The following is a 24,151-nucleotide window of genomic DNA, read 5'->3' as shown; positions in this document are numbered from 1 at the left end:
GCTCAGAGCTCCTCTCGCACTCCAAATCCCTTAGCCCAAAACTGGACCCTCCCCCCCCCCCCCCCCCCCCCCGGTGAAAGGGAGGGAGGGAGGGAGGGAGGACGGAGTGAGCAGAGGTAGCCCTCAGAGAAGGGGCACGAAGGAGGCAGGGCAGAGTACTTGACTTTGAGGTAGATCTTGGATTGCATTTAAATTCAAAAAGTGATCTTGTGCTTAAAAAGGTTGGATACCCCTGCCATAGAGGCTGCCTGTCAAGTATCAGAGCTGTCTTGTGCTAGGTGCTGAACATCCACTATTAATTTTCCATTTGTGTTCTGGTCTGTTAGTATCACCGTAATAAAATGCCATAACATTAACTATATTTCCAGTTGTTTCATGCTGTGCCCCAGTGGTTGGAGATGGGTCATGTGCTTATTGATGGTGACGTGTAAATACAGCATGAAAAGTGCTGGGTACGGTCTTTCTGCCTTTCTTGGATTAGAGAGGACAAAAATGGGTTCGTTTTTTGGATTCAGCTTTTTAGAACATTACATGGGATTTTACTCCCATATTTCCTGTTTTCGACAATAGCGTTGCATTGCAGAAACCCAGCAGAATCATCTGGGTACATTCTACTTAATCAGTGTATATTCATTTGTGCTTATTGTACATATTGCCCAGGGAGAGAGGCACATAAATGTGCTGAGGGCTGCCGACGGGGAGAGGGGAGCAGCTGCCCTGTGCTCTTTAAATCGCCGTTGTGGAGTCCCAGGCTGTTTCAATCAGTGCTACTGATTGAATTGCTAGGCACTTCCCTTCCCCACACCTCCCATGAGCGTATCTTGCCTGTCTGTTCTGTTGGCAGCCCTAGTTGGAGCAGTCGTGGTACCAGAACTTTGTACTGGAGATAGCATGGTCCTAATGCAAGTCTGAAAGCCACATCTGCATGTGAAGGAACACAGTATCCTAGTGCAATGGCAAGTTTGTGTAAGGTCTCTGATTTCAGTCAGGCTTCTCTTCAGTTACTGTATTTTATTTTATAAACCATGTGCCATTGTCACAGAACTGATATTTGTTCTCTCTACAACAAACATCAGATTATGAAAACAAATATTTTTGGTGACTAAAAACTATGGCTGGAAGGGCATGACTTTTACTAGAGATGTCCTTGCACAATAGTTGCTTTAAGGAAAGGTGCTGGTGGAAGAGCATGCAGCACAGATTATTTTCTTGAAAAAAGGGGTCAGTTTTCAAGTGAGCAAGTTGTCTTGTAGGCTCGTAGACTGAGGGTATGTCTACACTAGCCCCCTAGTTCGATCTAGGGAGGCTAATGAGGGCGACCGAAAGTGCAAATGAAGTGCGGGATTTAAATATCCTGTGCTTCATTATCATGTTCCCGGCCGGTCACCATTTTAGAAATGGATTAGCCCAAAGTAACTGCCCACGTGTACACAGCATGCCTGTGTCTCCTGGAATGAGGTTTAACAGCTAATTCGATTTAGGGGTTTAATTCGGAATCCCGTTTCACTGCCGTGTGTAGACGGGGGCAGTTACTTTGGGCTAGTCAATTTCTAAAATGGCAACTGGCCGGGAACATGCTAATGAAGTGCGGGATATTTAAATCCCATGCTTCATTTGCAATATTGGTTGCCCTCATTAGCCTCCCTAGATCGAACTAGGGGGCTAGTGTAGACATACAGTTAAAGATCAAAAAGACCAGCATAGTCATATCGTCTGATCGCCACTGAGATTGGCTTTTCAGTAGAAAAAAAACTGTTTTTGATTCATCACTTTTTTACAAACAGATAAAGTTTAGGCAGAATTCACACAGCCCTTATTAAAAGCAATACTTGTGATGCCAAACCAGTGTTCATGTGATCAGTATTGGCTGTTTTGTTTTTGCTTTTGATTCAAATGTTGAATTCAATATAATCTATTTTTATATTCGTGTACAAAATTGCATGTTTTAAAGTTCATATCACAGACCTCCAGCTGATGGTTTGAGCTTGTAATAATGGACAAATGAGCGATTCTTCTTGATGGCTGAAATGTGTTTTCTCTCCCCTTTCCCCCCACTAGCCAAGAGGCTGGACTCCTACCAAGAGGCTGATTCAGAGGATGAGGATTTAACAGGCGCTCTGTGTGGCTCATTGAGTCATATGCCAAAGCAGAAGGTGCACAGCTGCAGGACAGTGAGTGGGCCTTTGAACTCCAAGTCTTTGAATCAGCTGCCTGGTTCTGCTTTAGGAGGGGAAGATGGAGTCAGTAACGTTTCACACTCAAGACATATGGCTTTCAGCAGCCCCATTGTAAGTATAGCTTGATGTCTTTTGATCTTAAATATCTGAAGTAACTCATGAAGACATCTCTCTTTTTTTCTTTAAAATTGAATAGATCGTTGGTTTTATCTGAAAATGTTTGTTTACCTTCAAAAAGACAGTTGAGAGAGCGCTTCCCTGCAGCTGATTTGTAACTGCTACATTTTTAAATGATGGCACAAGTAAAAGGTGGATTTGCAACTTTTAATGAAAAATCAGAACTGAATTGGGAGCATCAGGTTTTCATTTATGCTCATCCCTTTCTAAACTGTTCACATAAAGCTAGGTGAGAAAGATGGTCCAGTGGTTAGGGCAATAGATTCAAATTCTCTGCTCTTCCACAGACTTCCAGTATGGCTTTGTTCAAGTCCCCTAGCTTCTCTGTGACTCAGGTCCCTTCTGTAACCTGGGCCTAATAGCACTTCCGTACCTCACAGGTGCTGTGTGGATAAACAGAGGTTCTCAAATTGGTGATTGTGACCCCTTAGGAAGTCATGAGGTGGTTACATAGGGGTTGCAAACTGTCAGCTCTGCAAGGCTGATAGCCCTGAGCTTCCATTAAGTGAAATAACCCCAAACCCCCATTTTTAATGTAAAAGGGGAGATGGTTATACTCAGAGGCTTGCTGTGTGAAAAGGCTCACCAATACAAAAAGTTTAAAACCCTTGGGGTAAATGCATTACAAATTTGGAGTTGCTCATATACCATAGTGATAGGGGCCAGATAAATACCTAAGATAAAGCATTCAAAGGGCTTGCCTATAAAGCAGTTGTTTGATGACATATATTTGATATGCACAGTGTGTTATGCATGGAAGTACATGTTTCTACTAGATAATACTGGTGCTACTAAATAATTCATATCACCAGTGCATCTTCACTGAATCTCACTTATATAACTCCACAAGCAAGCCAGAAGAAATAAATAAATCAAATTTAATCAGTATTTGCAGTGTTGCTTTAGAAGATCTTAAAAAAGAAAAGGTAATAGTTGGGTGGGTAAGCCATATTCCAGCCTCAAGCACCAGGTTGTTGGGAGCAAAAAGTTCCCTGCACCGTGTACATCCCTTATAAATGAGACTTAAAGTAACACTAAATAGATGGTGTCTCAATTTTGTTTTATTTTGGCTGGAGTGCTTATGAGGAAGGGTAAGATTTTGTCACAGTTACTTTAGTAAAAGTCATAGGTCACAGGCTCAAGTGAATTTTGGTTTGTTGCCTGTGATCTGTCTGTGATTTTACTAAAAATAACCAGGGGAGGGTTAAGTAGGGGGGAAGGAATGACAGATGGAGTCACGTGAGGAAGGCTAACAGGTCAAGCCTCACCACTATGTGCGAGGGGTGGGGGCACAGTCATGGATCCAGGGGGCACAGCCATGGAGGACGGGGACACAGACCCAGCTGCAGGGGAGGGGTACACAGGCCTGGCTCCAGCCACAGGTGCACAGTCCTGGCTGTAGCTAAGAGGAGTGTGTGGGGGGGGGTGCTTATTAAATTTGCAAATGCATGGCCCAGGGAAGCTGTGGGGCAGGGTACATGGCCCCAGCTGCAGCCCCTGTTGGAAGCCACTGACAACAGAAGCCAAAGAAGTCACAGAGGCTGGTAAAGTTAGAGAATTCATGACTGTATTGTAGCCTTACTCATGAACTAGGACTTGGGAAGACTGCATTCTGTCTATGTAGGTGTGAAATTCATCCTATGCAAAGGGCCAGCTCAAGGTCAAGGCACGTTCAAGTCCCACTTATGCACTGAAAGGTATACGTAGGACTTCACCTGGGGCTGGCTCCTCTGAATTGGTGTGAAGTTTATCCCCCATAAAAAAATCTCAGAATTCTGAATGGGACATATTCTCCCCCCTTTCTCTGTAGATGCAGGAGAACTGGCAGCAAAATAGTTCTAGAAGGCAAAGTTATGGGGGTGGGGGGAGGGACAATTTTATGGTGTTCCCTCATGAAATTAGGATGTTGGGAAAGTGAAAATCTGTTTTGAGGGTTCGAAATTAACAATGCTCATGCAGGAAAAAGACCTAAGTATCAGTGTGACCAACTTAGTGAACACCTCTACTCTGTGGTCAAAACAGCCAACAAAATATTAGGGTGCACAAAGGATTAGAATGAAATTTGTGGGGGGCAGATTACAGTCTGCCTGTTGAAGTGTTTCTTATTTCTTCCTCAGAAGCATAGGATACCAGCCACTGTGGAAAACAGGATACTGGTCTAAATGGACTGTGGGTCTGATGCAATATGCCAACTCCTATGTTCCATGCACTAAAAAGTATGAGGGATTAAAGATCTGCCCCTGCAAAGTGCTAACCCTCATCTATGAGATGCTGCATACATCAGGGTGCTCTCTTCTCTCCCAGAAGTGCTTCATATCTACCAGGATGGGATTTTTATTAGCAGGAAGACATTGCCTAAACTTCTCTAATCCATCCATGTTACAAACTGTAGTAGGTTTTACTTTTTTGGTTTGATATTAACTTCCCTGCAGCAGCTTCCAGTAGGAGTTCAGGAAGTGATTATTCTATTTATGTGCACCTTTAAGAGAACTTTATACATGTGCATTGTAAAACCTTGCAACGCTGAGACTGTTTGTGCCAGCAGCCACATCAGACCTTTTGGAATTATATGATAAGAGGGTATCCTATTTTATTTGACCAACAGGAGACTGATGTTGTTCCAGATGCAAAGCTCTTGGAGAAATTTAGTCAAATTTCCTATAATGTATATGCACAATTAGAAGAAACTGAGAGAGAGTCATCCTTGGAATCAGTATACATCACTGACTTCTTTCTTGCTCTGGCAATCTGTAATACTGTGGTAGTTTCAGCTCCTAACCAACCACGTCAAAAGGTAAGGCAGAAAAATCTGCTGCTCAAGTGGTCACGCTTCTGTCTGCTGCAGCATATTACAACTTTTCAGGTGTTCCCTATAGTCTTGTTTGCATGGAGAGAAAACAAAACATTGCCTTTTAAAAGTGGTAATTTGCTTCTCCTTTGGTTTGCCATGTTTGCTAGAAGAAAAGGAAAATTTACTGGACTGTTCCATTTTAACACTGTAATAAGTTAATGCATAATATACAGCTAACAAGTTTCCAGTGAAGTGAGACTTGCCTTGAATATTTCATATTTACCTTTTACAAGAGGGACTTAAAATTAAATTGGATTTTCCATTTTTACAGTGTTCTATTAATCAATAAAATGCCTGATTGAGCATTGGCATGCTAAACCCAGGGTTGTGAATTCAGTCATTGAGGGGGCCATTTAGAGATCTGGGGCAAATCTGTCAGGGATGGTACTTGGTCCTACCATGAGGGCAGGGGACTGGACTCAATGACCTCTCAAGGTCCCTTCCAGCTCTGAGAGATAGGTATAGGTATATCAAGGATGAAAAATGTGGTGTATAGCAAACTGTAGCTGACTCCGGGCATTACTACAAAGCTTAGGAAGAGTCTGATTTTCAGTTTTATACTGTAATAACAATTAAAATATATCTAGATTTGGCAGTTTGGGTGCATTGCTGAGGCTCAAGAGCTATTTTGAGGGCAGTGATTTTTCTCTTTGCAATAGTAAATTATCACAGTATATTTATAACTGGAACTCCATTGTTTTCTAAAAAATTAAAATTGAATGTATCCTGTAAGTAACCTTATTACAGAAAAGGTGAGGGTTGAACTTCTCACAAAAAAGCATGTGATTACTATCAGTAAATGTCACTTCATTGAAAACTTGTTCCTGCTACTAAATTTCAGTACAGGCAGTCCCCGGGTTACGTACAAGATAGGGACTGTAGGTTTGTTCTTAAGTTGAATCTGTATGTAAGTCGGAACTGGCGTCAGCCACTGCTGAAACTGATCAGTTTCAACCGTGGCTGAATCTGGATGCCAGTTCTGACTTACATACAGATTCAACTTAAGAACCCCAGGCGTCCCCAAGTCAGCTGCTGCTGAAACTGATCAGCGGCTGATTCCAGGAAGCCTGGGGCAGAGCAACTCTGCCTCGGGCTTCCTGTAGTCAGCCACTGGTCAGTTTCAGCAGCGGCTGACTTGGGGACGCCTGGGGCAGAGCAGCTCGGGTGCTGCCGGGTTGGTCCCGAGCGGCGCTGTGGGACCAACCGGACAGCCCCCAGCTGCTCTACCCCAGGCGTAGGCAAGAAAAGTCTGGTCTGCTGGGGGGGGGGGGGGGGGGCACTAGCTGTACTCCCCCCCCCCCCCCCCCCCCCAGCAGACCAGGGGGACAGGAGCAAAGCCGCTGAGCACGCCCGCAACGGGACAGCCCGGGCGCGCTTGGGCTGTCCCCCTGCGGGCGTGCTCCGCGGCTTTGCTCCTGTCCCCCTGGTCTGCTGGGGGGGTCTAGCAAAGCCGCTGGCCCCCCCCCCCCCCACCCCCCAGCAGACCAGGGACATCAGAGCAAAGCCGCCGCCTGGGCGGCTTTGCTCGTTTGCCCGGGAGCAAAGCCGCCGAGGCGGCGGGAGTCCCTGGTCTGCTGGGGGGGTCCAATGACTTTGCTGGACCCCCCCCCCCCAGCAGACCAGGGGGACCGGGAGTGTGTTTTCAACAATTGTGCTTGCAATCTAATTAGCTGTGGGTTTGACTGTATTTGTTTAACAGAAGTACACAGTAAAATATATTAAAAATAATCAATATAAGTGTACAAATTAGCATTAAAGTTTTAAATTAGTGATATATTAAGAAAAATATCTGTTTTTGTAACACATCTACTCCTTGCTGAAATAAAATACCTCCATTACTAAATTACATTGTTTCAGCGCATGTACACATGTTTCAGATGATTTTTTTTATAATTCTGTTGCAGTTAAGACTATCTTCACTAGGTAGAACTCCTATTAAATCCCTTGAGGAAATCAAACAGATGTTTCAGAGGTTGTCAGTCCGAAGGTTGAGCACATCACCAGTTCCAAGTACAAAAGAGTCCTCGTCATCGGACAGCCCTAGTACTTTTGTGAGCAAACTGTCCATTTTCAGAGTGAAGCTGGCTTCACCTGCTATGGAAGCGGGGACTCACATGGCTAATGAAACTCAGGATACTGAGATCTCTCAATGTGCCAAAGTATCTCTACCTGAACCACTAGATAGAGTGGACACAGCTGCAGGCAGCGAGCACTGTGATGCTGGATCATCTCTTCAACAATCTATGTCTAAGTTGTGTTATGAGGCTGAGAGCCCGGATGAAGCTGCACTAGTTCATGCTGCCAGAGCTTACAAATGCACTTTACAGTCTAGGACTCCTGATCAAGTGACTGTGGACCTGGCTGCTTTGGGATCTGTAACGTTTCAGCTTTTGCACATTCTGCCTTTTGACTCAGTACGGAAAAGAATGTCAGTAATTGTAAGACATCCACTCTCCAACAAGGTGGTGGTGTACACAAAAGGTGCAGACTCAGTCATTATGGATTTGTTGTGGACTGGACCTGCAGGTACGTACGGAACTTTGTCAGCTCTTGGTTTCATCATTGTATCTCACCAGAGCAATTGAATGCAAAGTTTGGAGTGATACATAAAAGAAGGTAAATAACTGAACAGAGCTCCCTCAGTGAACAATTTCCTGGTTCCTATGTTCCTACAGAAATATCTAGGTCAGCAGTTGTCAAACTTTTTGGCCCACTCCACTCAATGCAGCCCTTTCTATGGACCACCAGCCAACCCCCATGATGACAAAATGGGTGCAGGAGAGGATGGGAGTGCAGGGTCTGGCCAGGAAGTAGGATGCAGGAGCGGGCTGGAGGGTCTGGGTGGGAGGATGTGGGGTGGGGGTGTATGGTCTCAGTGGGAAGGGTGTGGGGGGGTAGGAGTGTGGAGTCTGGCCGTGAGGAGATGGGGGGTGCTTATCTGGTTCTGTGCCTCCCACTGTTCCTAGGCACTGCTCCCTGCTGACTGCAGTTCTGGCCAGTGTGAGTAGTGGGGAAAGCCTCTGGGCATGCTGCCATTCCCCAAGCTGGGAGGAGTGGGCAGAAGGCAGCACACAGCCATTTCCTTCCCCCCCTGCAAGCCGGATCTGACCTGTGAGGCTCTTCCCTCCCTTCCCCCACCCTCCGCAGAGCAAAGGTGGCACTGTCACTCCAACCTAGGGGAAGGAGGCAGCAGGGCTGGATTGCCAGTGCAAGCTCATGACCAGGTGGGAGAGGAGGCACTGAGTGAGTCCCAAACCTGTGGCCTACCTGCAAGATAATTGCAGGCCACATTTTGAGAACCACTGTTTCATATGTGCAGTTAGGTTTTTGTTTCCCAATGTACATTACTTTGCCCTGCACAGAGCAAGACATCCTGGTACAATCACCAAATGTAGGCCCCAAGTATGATTTAAAAATATACTTTTTACTTTATTTTTAGAAATATACCAGTAAATAAACTGCCAACAAGGCATATTTTAATTTTTACTTTTTAAAACAAATTTCAGATGATAAATCAGAAATGGAACAAAAGAAAATTAAAGCGAGGACTCAGAAACACTTAGATGATTATGCCAGAAGAGGACTGCGCACATTGTGTATTGCTAAAAAGGTAACTTGTGAAGAGATTTATAGGAGTTCATGAAATGACATACCTTCTGTGGAACACTGAATGCAATAGCTATGAGACGGAGCTCACTACTTCAAAACAAATGCTTTCACATCAGCACTCGACTTTTATTTAAATTAGGGCAATTTCCATAAAGATCAATCATTTGACCTGTGCTGCTGCTTTGCTTTTAACGGTCATAGTGGGTGTCTGTGCAGGATGTCAGATGGCTTAATGCCCACAACTTTGTCCCTAAAATTGTGATTAACAAATGTAGTAGGTAAGTAGTATTAAGGAAATGTTCACAAAACATAAGATACTTGCCCAGTTTGAAGACTAGTTAAACCCCAATAAACCTGGGCCAGTTTTGTGGCTTCACTTTCAGGCTGTATACAGTTGGCAGTGCTGCATAGTTGGGATGCAAAATGTCATTTTGACATTTTGGGAAAGTTTAATTTTGGGTTCACAGATATTTATAGTACAGCTCAGCAGTAATGAAAATAAATGTGCCCAAACCTGTCAGCAAAGCAAAATCACGGATATTTATGTAGCTAGAGCACGGAGTAGAGCTGAGGCCAATGTTCCTGCTAATTTTTTTTCCATCTATGTGTGGAATATATTTTGTTGCATATGCCCAGGTCTGTATGGATGTGCACCACCAGTAGAAGCACATGATACTGGCTATGGGTGGCTTTGAGTGCTCATCTAATCAAGCAGGGCAGCATTTGTATCTCTCCTGGATGGCTGCCCAAGTGCTCAGCTTACAGGAAACACTGGCTGAGGCATTGATCTCTGTGTTTTTCCCCCTGCTTCCTCCACAGGTGATGAGTGATGCAGAATATACAGAGTGGTTAAAAAGTCATTTTTTAGCAGAAACCAGTATTGATAATAAGGAAGAGCTGCTGCTTGAATCTACCATGAAGCTTGAGAGCAAGTTAACACTCCTTGGTAAGTAGAAAACTCTGTGACTTGCTAGAAATGCCCCCTCCCTTTTTTCAGTAATAATCTGCTTGAAAAATAGATTTATTTTGCAAGGCACTGTGCAAAGTTTATTTTTAAAGTGACTTTCTGTAGAAGTAGGATTTATTGCTGAATTTTTGTAAGTCTGTCTCTCTCTTATATGTTTGCAAACACAGAGCCTGATACAAATCCCATTGGAAACAGCTGGACTCTTTCCAGTGTGCGTGATGGGGTTTGGCTCAAGCCGGGATGAAGTCTGTCCAACTTTGCATACACCAGATCATCTGGGCATTGGCAATGACATTAAAAGCTTGTTAGGAGATTGTAACATGCCACAGACTCATACTAAAGTGCTTTGCTGATTTAGCAGCTGCAGAGGTGCAGTTAGTGTCTTTAGAGTGGGGTGGAAAACTATGATTCACGGGCTGCGTCCAACCTATCAGCCAGTTTAATCTGGCTCTCACACTTGTGCTGGGAAGCGGTATTGGGGGCTTGCCCTGCCCCACTCAGCACCCAGAAGCAGCAGCATGCGCCCCCCCCCAAGCTCCTAAACAGAGACTCAGCCAGAAGGCTCCATTTGCACCTGTGGCCAGGGTGGTGCACAGAGCCCCCTGCCAGTGCCCTCAAGAGCTGGGGGGCATGTGGTGCTGCTTCCAGAAGCTGCTTGAGGTAAGCACCACCTGGAGCCTGTACCCTAAACTGTCCCTCAACCCCTTGCCCCAGCCCTCTCCCTTGATCCCAGCCTGGTGCACCCTAAACCCTTCATCTCCAGAGAAACCTGAGAGCTCACACCCCTTCTTGCACCCCAATCCCACTCTATCTAGTAGTTCAGATGGAGGTACTTCAGCACATTGTGAACATTTATAGACTATTTGGTGATAAGACATCAGCCACAGTTCTGCACTAACACTCTTCCTTCTTTGGTAGTTCACTTTAGCTATGAAAGAATGGGACAAAATCTTCAATGTAGATGCAACCAGACTTAGCAGGTAGAAGGATTAGGGTTGAGGACAACTGCTCAAGAGGTGACCTTTGAAAAAAAAATCAGACTAGATTGTAGTAGTGGGAAGAACAGCCCTTGCTAAAGCAGGAGAGAGACTTTTTTGCTGACTTTTTTTCCATGACATGCTACCAACATTTAGAGAAGGGAGCTGTATGCAACTTTATGCTGTGTCTCTATATTTTTCCAAGTTACAGTTGCTTTGTTCCTTGTAGCATAGGGGTCAGATTGTGGACAGGCACAAAAACCAGTAGTGGTACCAGACAAAAAGAAGGCAGTGCTCCCTCCTAGCTCTTCTGGATGTCAGGGAAAGGTGGGGAGGAGCTAGGGTGTGACATTACCTATGGCACTATCTGGATTTATGGGAAGCTGTATCCCCTCAGTTCAAATCTACAGCTCCGCCCCCTCCAGGGTTGCTTTCCTTGTTCCTCAAGTGTTATTGATGCTGTGCATGAAGAGCAAGGAAGGGATGATTCCCTCTTGCACAATGATTAGACTCAGCTGAGGTGCACGAGACCACTTGTGTGGACAGAAATCTCAAGCTGTTTCTTTGATCAAGTTGTGGATTTTTGCTCACCCTGTCTCCTCCCCAAAGTAGCCACTTAATCAGGGGATGGTCTGTTTATCTAATTGACTGAGGTGTTGAGCAGACTTTTGTCTCTGGGGAGTTGGTTTGTGATTGCCCTCCTGAACATGCTGGAACATGTCCCAAAAATATCACACAGAGGAAATCTAACATACAGTGTTGCTGCATATTGTTTACAAGGGCAGTGATGATCATAAATCATAGTTTTGTACACGATTTATCATAATTCTATGAAAGGGTTGAATGTAGGGTACAGACTTGTCATGTGAGGCCAGACTGCTTATCTGCACAGTAGGCTGCTTATCAGAGAATAGGCTCTCTTGAGGCAGTGTAAGGGTTCCCTGTATACACTTGGGGAACTGGCAGAGGTATTGTGCTCCTTGAGGTACAAGCCCTTCAGGGCAGGGCAGCTTTGCACCTTCCCCCAGCCCAGGCAAGAGGGTTGGTGCCATGGTCTGCCCTGCAGTGCTAGGTAGGAAGGTAAGTGTTTTTCTTCCTGCTTCTCTGTTCTTCTCCTTGCTTTCTTAAATAACATCATATGGTGTAGCTGTAGCTGTAAATCTGGCTGTGTCTAGACTACCCAGTTCTATCGGAAAAAGATACACAAATTACAAACCACAATTTGCGTATTTTTTTCCAGTTCCTTTTTTGGAAGAGGTTTTTCCCTCATTTGGCCCATTTGGGCCAAATGTCGTGAAAAAACCCTTTTTCGGAACATCCCGTGTTCCTCATACAATGAGGTTTCAGCATCCCTGTAAAAAACGCATCTGCTTTTCTGAATTTTTTTTCGGAAAAGCAGACCCGTTTCTTGGATGCGTTAGAGTTTTTCCGGGATTCCAGAGGTATCCCAGAAAAACTCTGCTATCTAGACGCAGGCTCAGATTAAGAGTGAGGGAACCGGTACTGGGAAACAACAGCAGCTCCATCCTGTAAACTCCTTTTGGCCATGTGGAGAGTGCACACAGCCTATGCCCCACATGGGTGTAAGGAGCAGTGAGATACTGCTGAGGTGAGAAGAGTAAAGATGCTCCTGAATCTGAGAGTGTGTACCCTACACAGCACTGTACAGCCCAAACAGAGCCTCCCAGGCTGCACTGCTGTTATGTGCTGCATGGACATGGGAGATGACCAGCTCCCCGCTGCAGGAGCCTTTCCCTGCTGCCTCCTTCCCTCTCCCCCGTCCACAAGAGCCTTTCACTGACACGTGTAGCTACGCACCTCTGTGTGGATGCAGCGGCACTCCAAATAGACTCATCGCTGCAAATGGTATCCAGTGCAGAAGTAGCAGTAAAGGAGGAATAGCAACAGGTGGAGTCAATCCAGTTATTTCCAGGCAACAAATAGAGGTGTGGGCTGGTCCATAGTCCCTGGTTAAAGAGAGAAGGGTAGAGTTCATGCTGATGTATAGGGAGCCCCAATCCTCTTGGTATACAGAGTGGTGGAACCCCACACGTACAAAATTATATCACTTCATTAAAATGTTATTGAAATAATAATGTAGTTTCCCGTAAAAATATTATTTCTGTGCCAGAGAGGGAGTTTGTTCCTCTATGATGCTGCAATTGCACAAAGCTGGATTCCAGCAGTATGTACTTAGAATCTGCCCTAGATTAGACAGAGAAGGAAGCAAATATTGTGACAGAGCTGTATTAAGACCATGTACTCTGCCAAGATGGAGGAACATCTTTGTCCTTCTTTCTGCTTAACAGTTGGCAGTGTCCAGCTTGTCATCTGAGTCTAAATCAAGTGACTTCCAGTCACGGAAAGATCAGGGGTCTTCAGGGCATTGTCTCCTGCCGTTTGGTTGGCCACTGGCCAATCACCTGTGTGGCAGCTGCTCACTCAAACAGCAGTAGCAGGAGTATTGTCCAACCTTAGGGCCCACGTCCCCATCACCCTTTCTCAGACTCTGCTGCACTGCAGCTCATTGTCTATTGGAACAGGTCTAGGAAGGAAAGACAGGTCTGTACGGTGGATGCTTTTCCTTTGTTTCTCTCATTCATCTACTAGGGATGTTAAATTTAGTTTAATCAACTAATTGACTAGTTGATGGATTTTCCATCAACTAGTCGATTAGTCAGTAATCGGCCAAAGGAGCTAACCCCACTGCAGCTCTGCCTTTTAAATGTATTAAGAGCCTTTACATTTAAAATACATTTAAAAGGCTGAAGTCCAGCAGGAGGGACCTGGCACAAGCTGGGACAGCTAATTCCGGACAGCTCTTAATACATTTAAAAGGCTGAAGTGCAGCTGGAGGGACCCAGCGCAAGCCAGGAATCAGCTGGTAGGCTCTTAATACATTTAAAAAGCAGAGGCACGGCTCTGGGACAGGGCGCGAGCTGGGAATCAGCTGTTTCTCTCCAGCACCAGCTCCTGCCGCCTCCCCTTGCTGCCTTTGATAGAGGCAGCAAGATGGGGTGGGGAAGCAACTAATCGACTGTTCAGTAAGCTTTTGCTAGTCGCTTACATCCCTACCATCCAGTGTCATGTGGGTTTGCAGAGTGAAAGCAGTCAGTTACCATTCTACCCAAAGAGCTTCTGTTCTCTGGCATGTGGGGAATCTGCTTAGTTTTACAGCTTAGTTCCCTGTGGGTGGAATCATTTAAGCCCAAATATCCTGCAAGTGAAACCATGTCTGCAGCTTAGAACACGGTTCTATTTTGTAGTGTGGACAGGACATAAAACAGGTCCCTGAGCCATGCTAATGCAGGGACATGACTGTGTTTCGGAGCTATTAACACATAATCTTCACTACAAGACAGAGCCATACTGCAGCTGAATTGGAAGGACAACTGCCTTATGAGTTGTCCCCTGACATGGTTCAGTCTGTTATGAAGACTGGGTGTTAGACAGTAGCATTGTGCTAAAATCCCAGACAGTCTTTTATCTTGAAATCTGGCCAGATAATACTGATGTCTGTCTTCAGATATGTTTGGGGGCTTTGAAAGAGGATGGTGATTGATTGTTCTCCCTATCCACGGAAGGGAGGATAAAACCTAATTAGTTTAGTCTGCAGTAAGGGAGGTTTCGGTTAGATACCGAACTCGTGTCCTTTTCATCACAGGTGCCACTGGGATAGAAGACCGCCTGCAGGATGGTGTTCCAGACACCATAGAAGCACTGAGAAAAGCTGGAATCAAAATCTGGATGCTGACAGGGGATAAACAAGAGACTGCTGTCAATATAGCTTATGCTTGCAGGTTATTGGAACCAGATGACAAAATCTTCACCCTCAAATCACAGAGTAAAGTAAGTGGAAAATGAGATTGTTTGTTTGTGGGGTGATACGGAGGGCAATTTATTTTACCAGGAATGATGGTCAGGCAACACTACAAGTGCTAGGTTTTTTTGATGTTTGTTTGTTTTTGTTTAAAATTATGCGTTTTCTAATATGTCCTTTGTATACTGAAAATCTGAGAGTTGTTTCCCCCCCTCCATATGTGTAAAGAATACAACATTTGTTTTATAGAAATCTGTTTCTATTAGGGATGTTAAAATGTGTTTAATCAAGTAAATGTGTAACAGCTGAATATTTCAACGGTTACACGCAGTGGAGGGGTGAGAGAATCAGGTGGCTCCGAAGCTGGCTTTTAAAGCGACTCCCCACTTACACCAGCTCCTGCCTGCCCCCTTGAACTGCGGTGTCTGATACAGAAGCAGCCGTGTGGGAGAGGGCAGCTCCCTATACGTACCGGGAGTCTGCGTAGAACAGTGAAGATTAACCAATGAGCGCAGGCTGCTCTGTCGTCTTCCCTCAGGTCTGTTTCATTAGAATTAAAGCACAAGGAATTATCTCATTGGAGTAGTATCACATGCAGCGATCCAAATAATTAATCTACAGACATTTTTAATGGAGAAAAATCTTTAATTTTTTTCTTCTCCTTTTGAAAATTGTTCAGTCATTTAGTAAATAAAACTGTTAAAAAATGACGCTGCAGAGGGAGTCAAACTCAGTCTGCTTGGTAGTTGTGCCATCTGCTGGATGTTTATAAGTAACAGTATTTTGATGCTCTGTTTTCTGAGCTATTTAAGATAGAATTTTAAAGGGAAAAATGTCTCACCATTGATCAGATTAAGGGTGTGTCTACACAGCAAAGTTATTTTAGAATAATGCCTATTATTCTGAAATAACTATGTAAGCGTCTACACAGCAATTCTGTTATTTCAAAATTATTTTGAAATAACGGACAGCTTAATCTGACTTCTGTAAACCTCATTCTACAAAGAATAACACCTGTTCCAAAATTGTTATTAGGATGCTCCACTTCTGCTATTTCGATATAGCCCATCACCAGGGCCATTCTAAGTTATTACTCCCAGGTCTCTAAATTGAGATAGCATGTCTACATTAGGGAAGCCTGTCTCAGATTAATTATGAGGTTTCCCTGCAGTGTAGACATGCTATTTGAATAGTTATTTTGCAACAGCTTATTCTGAAAAAACTGTGCCATGTAGATGTAGCCTGGGTGACCTACAAAAATAGTACTGTAGTTGGGAGTAAACATGGATACACAAAGCTTACCTATTTCTCATTTGGGAAATACGGAGTTTAGTTAAAGTTTGGTTTACCTACGTCTTCTTTTTTAAACCACTACATGTATGTGTGTGTGGGGAGGAGGGAGGCGCAGGACTGGGCATGTGTCAACATTTTGTTCTTTATGATTTTTAGAGAATGTTTGAAAGTGGTGAGGCTGTGTTTTGCTTGTGCTATTCCTTTAGAAATTCAGGTCATGTTATCTTAGGGAGAAATAGATTGAAAAGGAAGGGAATTTTTTGTCATTCATGTAAGGACTGTTACATAGTTATTTTTGCTAATACTGATCTGCCTTCCACAATTACTTAATTTGAATAAATGGTACCTTTATTAGAGATGCAACACTAGCTCATTTGGGTAAGAGTTTAAATGCAACAATAAACAGGCTCTAGGGTCCTTCAACAAAACTAGGGTAGGCAGAACCTGACTGTTGATATGTCTAGGTAAAATTAAAAATAGACAAAAACTTTTACAAAAAGATTATAAAGAAACAAAAAAGAGTACAAGGCAAATTCTTTTGGAAGGTTTGCAGATCAAGCCAAGTTTTAACCTGCATTTGAAAGGTATCCCTGGGTATCCATTCCAAATTAAGCAAATTAAAAGAGCACAAGACTCAGAACTAAGCCTGATTTATATTACAGAATCCTTAATGGATATTATGCACAGTATAGTCCAGTAAATATTTTCTAATGTACTTTATTATTTTCCCAGCTAGTAGTACAAAATCCGGGCCAATTTGCTTAAATAAGGGTGAACAGGCCTTTTCTACAGACAGTAAACTTTGTCCAACTATGATTTTAAAAAACAATAGAGTTGGAGATCCAGTTTGGGTCATCTTCCTCATGCATGAAGTCCTGCTGATGACTCATGCAAGATCTGACCTGTGCAATATGTATTTTACATATTGAAAACGGAGCCAGGATGGAAGATAGATCAGCCTAATATATCCTTTCTCTTTGCCTTACACAAGGATGCCTGTGTGTTGCTGATGAACACTATTTTAGAAGACATTCAAAAAAGTACATATGCCAAAAAAAATCACAGCTCAAAACTCACAAGCGTCTTTCCAGCTCCCTCTACCCAAGCCCCGGAGTTCAGTGCCAGCCTCGTTGTTGATGGAAAGACTTTAGAATATGTCCTGCTTGAGAGCCTGCAGACTATCTTCCTGGAGCTCACAGAGAGATGCCGGGCTGTGGTCTGCTGCAGAGCAACACCCTTGCAGAAAAGTGAAGTGGTCAAACTGGTGCGAAACAGGTTGAAAGTGATGACATTAGCCATAGGTGAGTCTCAGCTATCTCTTCTCTCTGGAAAAGGTGCTATTTTTAATATTTTTGTTGCCATCTCTTTTATGTTTTTCCCATTAAAGGAATGAACTACTTAGAGCCAAATTCACTTCTGATATAACTTGACATAACTCCATGGAGTCAATACAGTACTCTCAGTGAATTTGGTCCCTAAACTTAGATACTGGCAAGCCTTTCCTAGGCTTGCAATAGCAGTAACACAGATGCTTTCTCTTATACTTTTGTCAGTTCATTTTTTAAAGTGACACATTGGGGGGAGGGGAGTTTCTGTTGCGAAACCCACCATGTACTGGAGGAGAGACAGGAAATGGTTCAGTCTCTTTCATGTAGTGCTAGAATTAACAAAGATCGCAGTTGTACTGTCCCAGGATATCAGTGAGTTTCTGAAAAATGTAACAAACACGCACTGGACAAAAGTGTCCTGTAAAATCCACTGTGTCCCATTTTTGTTCATGGGGAAATTCCATAGCTTTCAGTATTGATTAGAACAATAACTTTTAGTATTCTGGGCCATGTTCTGATAGATTTGCCTCTTCTCACCATCTGTGTGTGGAATACCTTCTCCAGCAGAGCTACCTCCATGTTGTGTTCCAACTAAGATTATCTTCTTGTTCCTCCTTCCGCATCCCCCAGGTGATGGTGCCAATGATGTCAGTATGATCCAAATGGCTGATACTGGAGTGGGACTCTCTGGCCAAGAAGGCATGCAGGTAGTGGAGACGGAAAACAGCTGCAAATAAAACCAGACTCTGCTTGAAATATAATCAGGATTCAGCCTGGAGATTTAGTGGCTACACAATACACTGCCACAGAAGGGGCCAGTTTGTGTTCTGAGCTTACTCCTGAGCCTAAGTGCTTTCACAGGAGCAGTCAGAGGCTGAGCGCTGCAGGGGCTCACTCTCTTGGACGAGGGAGCCTGCTGCTCGTTACTGAACTCCCTGTTCCTCAGACTCCCTGGTGTTCACTTCCTGGCCAACACATGGAGCCCACATGCAATTGGCTTGGATGTACATGAAGGCAGAGCTCAGCCTGTGCCCTCTTACATGTTAGAGTTGTGTGTGTTTGTGCAGTGTCCCGCACGAGGGAGCCTTGAGGTAAATGCAGCGCTGGCTGCTACTCTAATTAGTATGAACAATAAATAGGAGTAATGTAGTATAAGTGCCCCACTACCATTCATTAGTCTACATGTGATGTGCATCGCCTCTGGTATTTTAACTGTTCAGGTGTCACAACTCTTCCGTTGTGTGTGTTTCAGGCTGTGATGGCGAGTGACTTTGCTGTTTCCCAATTCAAGCACCTCAGCAAGCTGCTGCTTGTCCATGGTCACTGGTGCTACACCAGGCTGGCCAACATGATCCTGTATTTTTTCTACAAGAATGTGGTAGGTAGCTACAGTGCATCAGGGCAAAGGTTCTTAGTGTGAAAGGTTGCAATTTGGTTATCTGCAGTTGCTTGGTTTGCCTTGTGGCTTTTGGAGATGGAGGCAGTAGAATAAATGCAAAATAGTTAGGCACTCGGGTCAAAAGTTAAGGGGCTCAACTTTCAAGCTGTATTGGTAGTGGGCTGAGCCTGTCCATCTGCCTTGATTTGAGTTCACTGCTCCAAATTGAAATCACTTAAACTTTGTTTTATTAAAAAAAGCAATCTGCAGGCATTCTTGTGAGGTGGTAACAAGGGGAATATTGAAATGAGTTATACAGCTGGACGCTGAGTTTTGAAATACTCGGTTTACTAGTAAAATTATATTTTAACTGCAGAGTTGGGACATATTTGTTTGGAAAGCAAGTGTGTGTTTCATTCCCTGCAGACCTCCCATAACAATTCAGAGATAAGATCTCTCCTTTTTTTCCTGAGCTTGCATAATGCTCAGCTATGGGCTTTTGTTTGTTCTTTTGTCTTTGAACTGCCAGGCCTATGTAAATCTCCTCTTCTGGTACCAGTTCTTTTGTGGGTTTTCGGGAACATCCATGACTGACTATTGGGTTTTGATTTTCTTCAACCTCCTCTTCACTTCGGTGCCGCCCATCATTTATGGCATTCTGGACAAAGATATTTCTGCAGAGATCCTCATGCAGCTCCCTGAGCTTTATGTGACTGGTCAGACATCTGAGGTGTGTTAAAGAATTGTTGACCTGAGTCAGGCGGAGACACTCAAAACTGGTTTCATTTTTTTTCTTTGCTCTGTGCTCCTTGTCAGTGAAAACACTTCTCCTGTCTTAATGCAACCTTAAGCTATTTTTCAGAGCTCTTTAGGCAAGTCCCTTGCTGCCTTGTGGGGTGGGTAGGGAGGAGGAGAAGGGAGAGCTCTGGCTGAGGCTGTGAGCTAGATGAATATTCTGTTACCATTATGTTCTGTATTTTCTAATGCAGAGTTCACAATGGTTGAAACAAGCTGCCTACAAGCTCCCTAGAAACTAAGGTACTCATCCTTGAGTGTAATTGACTCAGCTACCATAGTGATGATGAACATAGCATAAGAACCTGAACAGAGTAGAATATACTGTACCTTGTGGGACCATCTTCAACAAAATCTCATCATTCTGGGCTCCTTTCCTCCCTTTTGCCTGTTGTCCTGGACTTCACTGGTTCCTCCCTCTTGCAGCTCCCTCTGTATACATTACACTTCATGTCTGCCTGTAATGAAGCAGGGAAACTTTTCATAAAATGTTTAAAATCAGCAAATCACATTAATCTTTTTACAGATTGTGTTTAACTTAAAACAAGGCAACTCAGTCAGCCTTTCCCTAATTCTGCTTTGCTCAGCATGAGTTGTAGCAACATTTTCACTTAGATGAGTGTTGAGGGAAGTAAAGAACTATATTCTAGCAACTTATGCCGGTACAATAGAAATTGCAGGTGTAGAGGGGCATTCAACATACTGTTAGCTTAAAACTCACCATTTCCCAACCATCTTAGGCCTCTCAACAGCAGACATCACTGGAGTAATGGCTCCTGGTCTAAAAGATGCACGAGCTTGCAGCATGCTGGTGACATAACATCAGCTGTAGATCCTTGCTGAAGCCAGTGCTTCTTTAGAAGGGGAAAGAAGTGAGGGAATGTGGTAGGGGACTTAGTTAATATAAGTTGGTGTTTGTTAGGTAATGTGCATCTCTCCCCTCCCCACACACACATTTCTTCACTTTAACTTTTACTATTTTGTATCACTTGGTTCATAAAGTAAAGTACTAAAGTTTTCAAGCTATCAAAATAAGGTGCTTGTCAAGCCTCTACATGCAGACTGTGGCTGGGGGGTGGTTGGGGCCTGGGCCTTGCAAGTCACAGTTTTGATTAAATACATCTCATACATTTGCCCCCATATCTTGGCTTCCTCACTCTGAGATGATGCATCTTTCCACCTTTTCCCCATTACCTCCAAACATTCCTCTTCCCTTCAGCCTAGCACAGGGGTAAATGTTACTGTTTTACACAATGGCTTTTTAACAAAACTTTGGGCAGCTTTTTGTCCTGTTTTATATCGTTTTGCCTTGCTGTCTCTCTTAAAGCCATTGTTAAATATCATCTCCCTTTGTCTTGCTATCGAGTCAGGCGATGACATAAAAACAGGATGAAAGGCATGACACAAAAGCAAGTGGAAATGCTTTATATAATAATCTGTAGTGATGGATTGATTTTTTTTTTAATGTGGTGCATGCTGAAGCTTACATTCTCCAAGAGACAGATCTTTTCAGCCCTGTACAAATGCAGAAGACAGTTTCTTATCCAAGCAGTTTAAAAACTCTGGTTCCTTATGCCAAGAGACATCTCCCTAAGATAATGGGATTCTGCATGGTTCTAGGGAAGTGCTAAGCAGAACATGCTGCAACACCCAAGTCCACATCTGATTCTTGGTTTAATCTCTGGTTATTAGTTGAAAGCCTACAGTGAGTGTTCTCATTTTTACCTTGATCAACTCACTAAGGGCTTGTCTACATGAGAAAATTGACTAAAATAAGCTGTTCTGCAAAGGCTATTTTAGCCTGTTTCCCCATGTAGACAACCAGTAAATGTCCCCTTTTTGTCCAGTGTTTACACATGACCCTTCATGTGGGATATTAATTAGGAGCTTGGGGTTTGCAGGCTCTGGAGGGGCTCACTTCTGTATCGTCTGAAAATAGTATTTAAAATGCAGTAAGTAAAGCTGCAAATGCTTGAGCAAACAAGATTCTGTATGATGATAGTAATGTAATTTTCCCAGAGTCAGAAATGAATTACAGCTGAGACTGCTGGGATTTTTTCATGTCACTGAGGCTGTATTTCCTCTTTAGGCATATTCACCTCCAACTTTCTGGATCACCTTGCTGGATGCTTTTTACCAAAGTCTGGTTTGCTTTTTTGTGCCTTACTTTGTAAGTACTAGATTTGAATTGTATTAATACACTTGTCATTTTCTCTACTGGTATGTTTTTAAACCAAAGGGGTTTTGGTTGAATTTTCTCATACTCTTCTTAAAATTCAGGATGATTATGGGGCCTGTTTTGTAAATCCAGTATTGCTGCTGTTTATATCCCTGTGAGTGTGAATATCAAAATATTAGGGGTATATGCAGAGAACATATCAATTAGTATGTATCTTACTTTGCAGACATATCATGGCTCTGACATAGACATCTTTTCTTTTGGAAACCCATTAAACACAGCAGCACTCTTCATAATATTACTGCATCTCCTAATTGAGAGTAAAACTTTGGTAAGTGTGGTTTTTTTATGCATTCTAAAGAGTACATTCTCTCCCTAGTGTGTTCATACAACTCTTATTAGAGTTAAAAAATGGAAGAAATCTCTCCCTATATGAAAGCAAAAAATATATTAAGGATCAAATGCAGGTCATTTTAAGCAGTATTTCTAGCACTAGTCTCTTTGGAGTCAGCCAGATTACTCACATGAATAAGGCAAGCAAGATCTGCCACCAATAATGTTAATCAATAACAAAAGAATTCTGCTCTTAACAGCTTATGTTGCTTTCTGTAAGTATAGTTTTGCCAAGGGGAAAACAGAATTGATATATCCTACTTTTATCAGTTCCTAAGGCTTGATTTCCCAAATGTGGAATGCTAATTCTGGATGCTGGGAACTGATAAACTGTTTGTAAACAAGATGAACAATTCAAAGGTATCTTCCTTGCCAGAAGAGAAGGAGCTGTTTTATGCCATTAAACTATCATTCAGGTGTTTAAGTCTGAACAATCTAGAGCAACAATTGATAGCATTCCCATTTGATTGGATTAATTTATTTTTAAACAAGCCAGGGTAAAATTGTGACTTTTTCCTGTTTGTCCTAATTCTGGAGAAAAATGTCATTGTCCTGTTCAAAGTGGGAGGATAAAGAATAGTGGTGGCTTACTCAGTGCAGAAAACAAAGACACAGGCTCATTCTTAAGTTGTTTCACAGGCAATAGGCTATTAGGCTGCTTTCTAAAGTCTTGGGCTGTGTCTACACTGGCACGATCTCCCGCAAAAGCGGCTGCTCTTGCGCAAAAACTTACTGCCTGTTTACACTGCCCGTGTGTTCTTGCGTAAGTAAACTGACGTTCTAATATATAAAATCAGGGCTTGTTGCTCCTGCTCCAGCATAAGCCCTCTTGCACAAGAGTTCTTCCAGAAAAGGCCAGTGTAGACAAAGGCAACACGAATTCCTTGCGCAAGAAAGCCCTATGGTTAAAATGGCCATCGGAGCTTTCTTGCGCAAGAGAGAGTCTACACTGGCATGGATGCTTTTGCGCAAAAGCACATCTCTTGCACAAAAGCACATGCCAGTGTAGACGCTCTCTTCTGGAAGAGTTTTTGCAGAAGAACTCTTCTGCAAAAGAGTTTTTGCGTGAGAACGCACCAGTGTAGACATAGCCTTGTTGCTTAAAGATTTTGTATGTAACCCATGCCTTTTTATGTAGGATTTGGAGAGTGCAAAAATCCCTTTATTAGCAAACTACGGATGCTCTTAATGTTTCTGTTCTCTGAATGGCAAAATGAACTTTTTTGGCATTTAGAGAGGTCAGCAAGCTGTTAGACAAATTGCACAACAAAACAGAATCTAAACAGAATAACTGTGTACTTGTCTCAAAGCAAACTGTAAAGGGGAGGATCATGTGAAGTTTGTGTTTCTGCTTTTTTGAGAAGGCCTTTTCTGATGCTTATGAGTAATGCAGTCATCTAAAGCAATTGGCATTAAATAGTCTTGTATTATCGTATCATGAGTTGTATATTTAATAGACAAAAATAAGTTTAAATCAAGAGTCTGTTTGAACTAATTTATTATTTACTTCAGTTCAAGGTGGGGTGTGAATGTGTGTGTGTGCACATTCACATATATAAAAGTATATAAAAGAATATTTATACTGTTTGTAACAACTTTAATACGGAGTCTCTGATTCCTGTCTTATTTCTCCTGTACTTCCTTTCCACATTACAGACTTGGATACACATCATTGTTATGATAGGCAGCATCTTATTTTACTTTGTCTTTGCACTGACTTTTGGAGCAACCTGCAAAACCTGCAATCCACCATCAAATCCCTACTGGATCATGGAAAAACATGTGACAGACCCGGTGTTTTATCTAGTTTGCATCATTACTACTTGTGTTGCTCTTCTACCCAGGTACTTTGTTGTTTTACAACCACTATTGACCAGCTCTGGTTTTCATTGAAGCTATGATGCTATACATCTCTCTAGTTGGTCTTTTCTACTTGAAGATATAAAATTGTACAGCCTTGCATTGTAAGCATAAATAAACCCATATGTAAGTAAGGAATTGTTAATAAGGGTCTTCTTCAGTTAAATTTAAACAAGTACATAATTGCTATAATGATTTAGTCTAAATCTTGCTTCTTGTGTTTAAACCAATAACTGTACCTTAACCGTTTTTCAAAGGTCAGAATTTATATCCAAAGAAGTTATAGAAGGCAGCAGAGTGAATCATTCACATGCAATAGAGAAGTTATTTATGAGTCTGTTTTTATT

General features: G+C 42.9%; 1 protein-coding gene and 1 long non-coding RNA gene across 10 annotated transcripts in view; one reads left to right on the top strand and one right to left on the bottom strand.

Moving 5' to 3' along the window:
* Positions 1 to 24,151, top strand: part of ATP10D (ATPase phospholipid transporting 10D (putative)) — an 82,519-nt gene that overhangs the window by 49,147 nt on the left and 9,221 nt on the right. For 7 of the 8 annotated variants that reach the window (XM_025187436.2, XM_025187427.2, XM_075930467.1 and 4 more), the window contains 13 exons: positions 2,059 to 2,288; positions 4,960 to 5,148; positions 7,110 to 7,731; positions 8,712 to 8,815; positions 9,634 to 9,760; positions 14,423 to 14,607; positions 16,863 to 17,172; positions 17,830 to 17,906; positions 18,452 to 18,577; positions 19,107 to 19,307; positions 21,462 to 21,542; positions 21,778 to 21,882; positions 23,601 to 23,788. In XM_025187436.2, coding sequence (XP_025043221.2) covers positions 2,059 to 2,288; positions 4,960 to 5,148; positions 7,110 to 7,731; positions 8,712 to 8,815; positions 9,634 to 9,760; positions 14,423 to 14,607; positions 16,863 to 17,172; positions 17,830 to 17,906; positions 18,452 to 18,577; positions 19,107 to 19,307; positions 21,462 to 21,542; positions 21,778 to 21,882; positions 23,601 to 23,788 — 2,545 coding nt within the window. The remainder of the gene's footprint in view (positions 1 to 2,058; positions 2,289 to 4,959; positions 5,149 to 7,109; positions 7,732 to 8,711; positions 8,816 to 9,633; positions 9,761 to 14,422; positions 14,608 to 16,862; positions 17,173 to 17,829; positions 17,907 to 18,451; positions 18,578 to 19,106; positions 19,308 to 21,461; positions 21,543 to 21,777; positions 21,883 to 23,600; positions 23,789 to 24,151) is intronic. The other variant, XM_025187433.2, reaches the window with a different exon arrangement.
* LOC142829651 (uncharacterized) lies at positions 5,121 to 20,277 on the bottom strand. Of its 2 annotated transcripts, none has more exons than XR_012904303.1 (3): positions 19,703 to 20,277; positions 12,577 to 12,725; positions 5,121 to 5,308 (listed from the first exon to the last, which is right to left on the bottom strand). It is a non-coding gene; the product is annotated as an uncharacterized LOC142829651 (long non-coding RNA). The 2 variants fall into 2 exon arrangements; XR_012904304.1 differs by lacking the exon at positions 5,121 to 5,308 and having other exon boundaries at positions 12,038 to 12,725; positions 19,703 to 19,830; positions 20,094 to 20,277.

This window comes from Pelodiscus sinensis, chromosome 5, assembly GCF_049634645.1.
Source record: "Pelodiscus sinensis isolate JC-2024 chromosome 5, ASM4963464v1, whole genome shotgun sequence".
Lineage (NCBI taxonomy): Eukaryota > Metazoa > Chordata > Testudines > Trionychidae > Pelodiscus > Pelodiscus sinensis.
The sequence above is the reverse complement of the archived record's forward strand: the minus strand, read 5'-3'. Positions and strand labels throughout refer to the sequence as shown.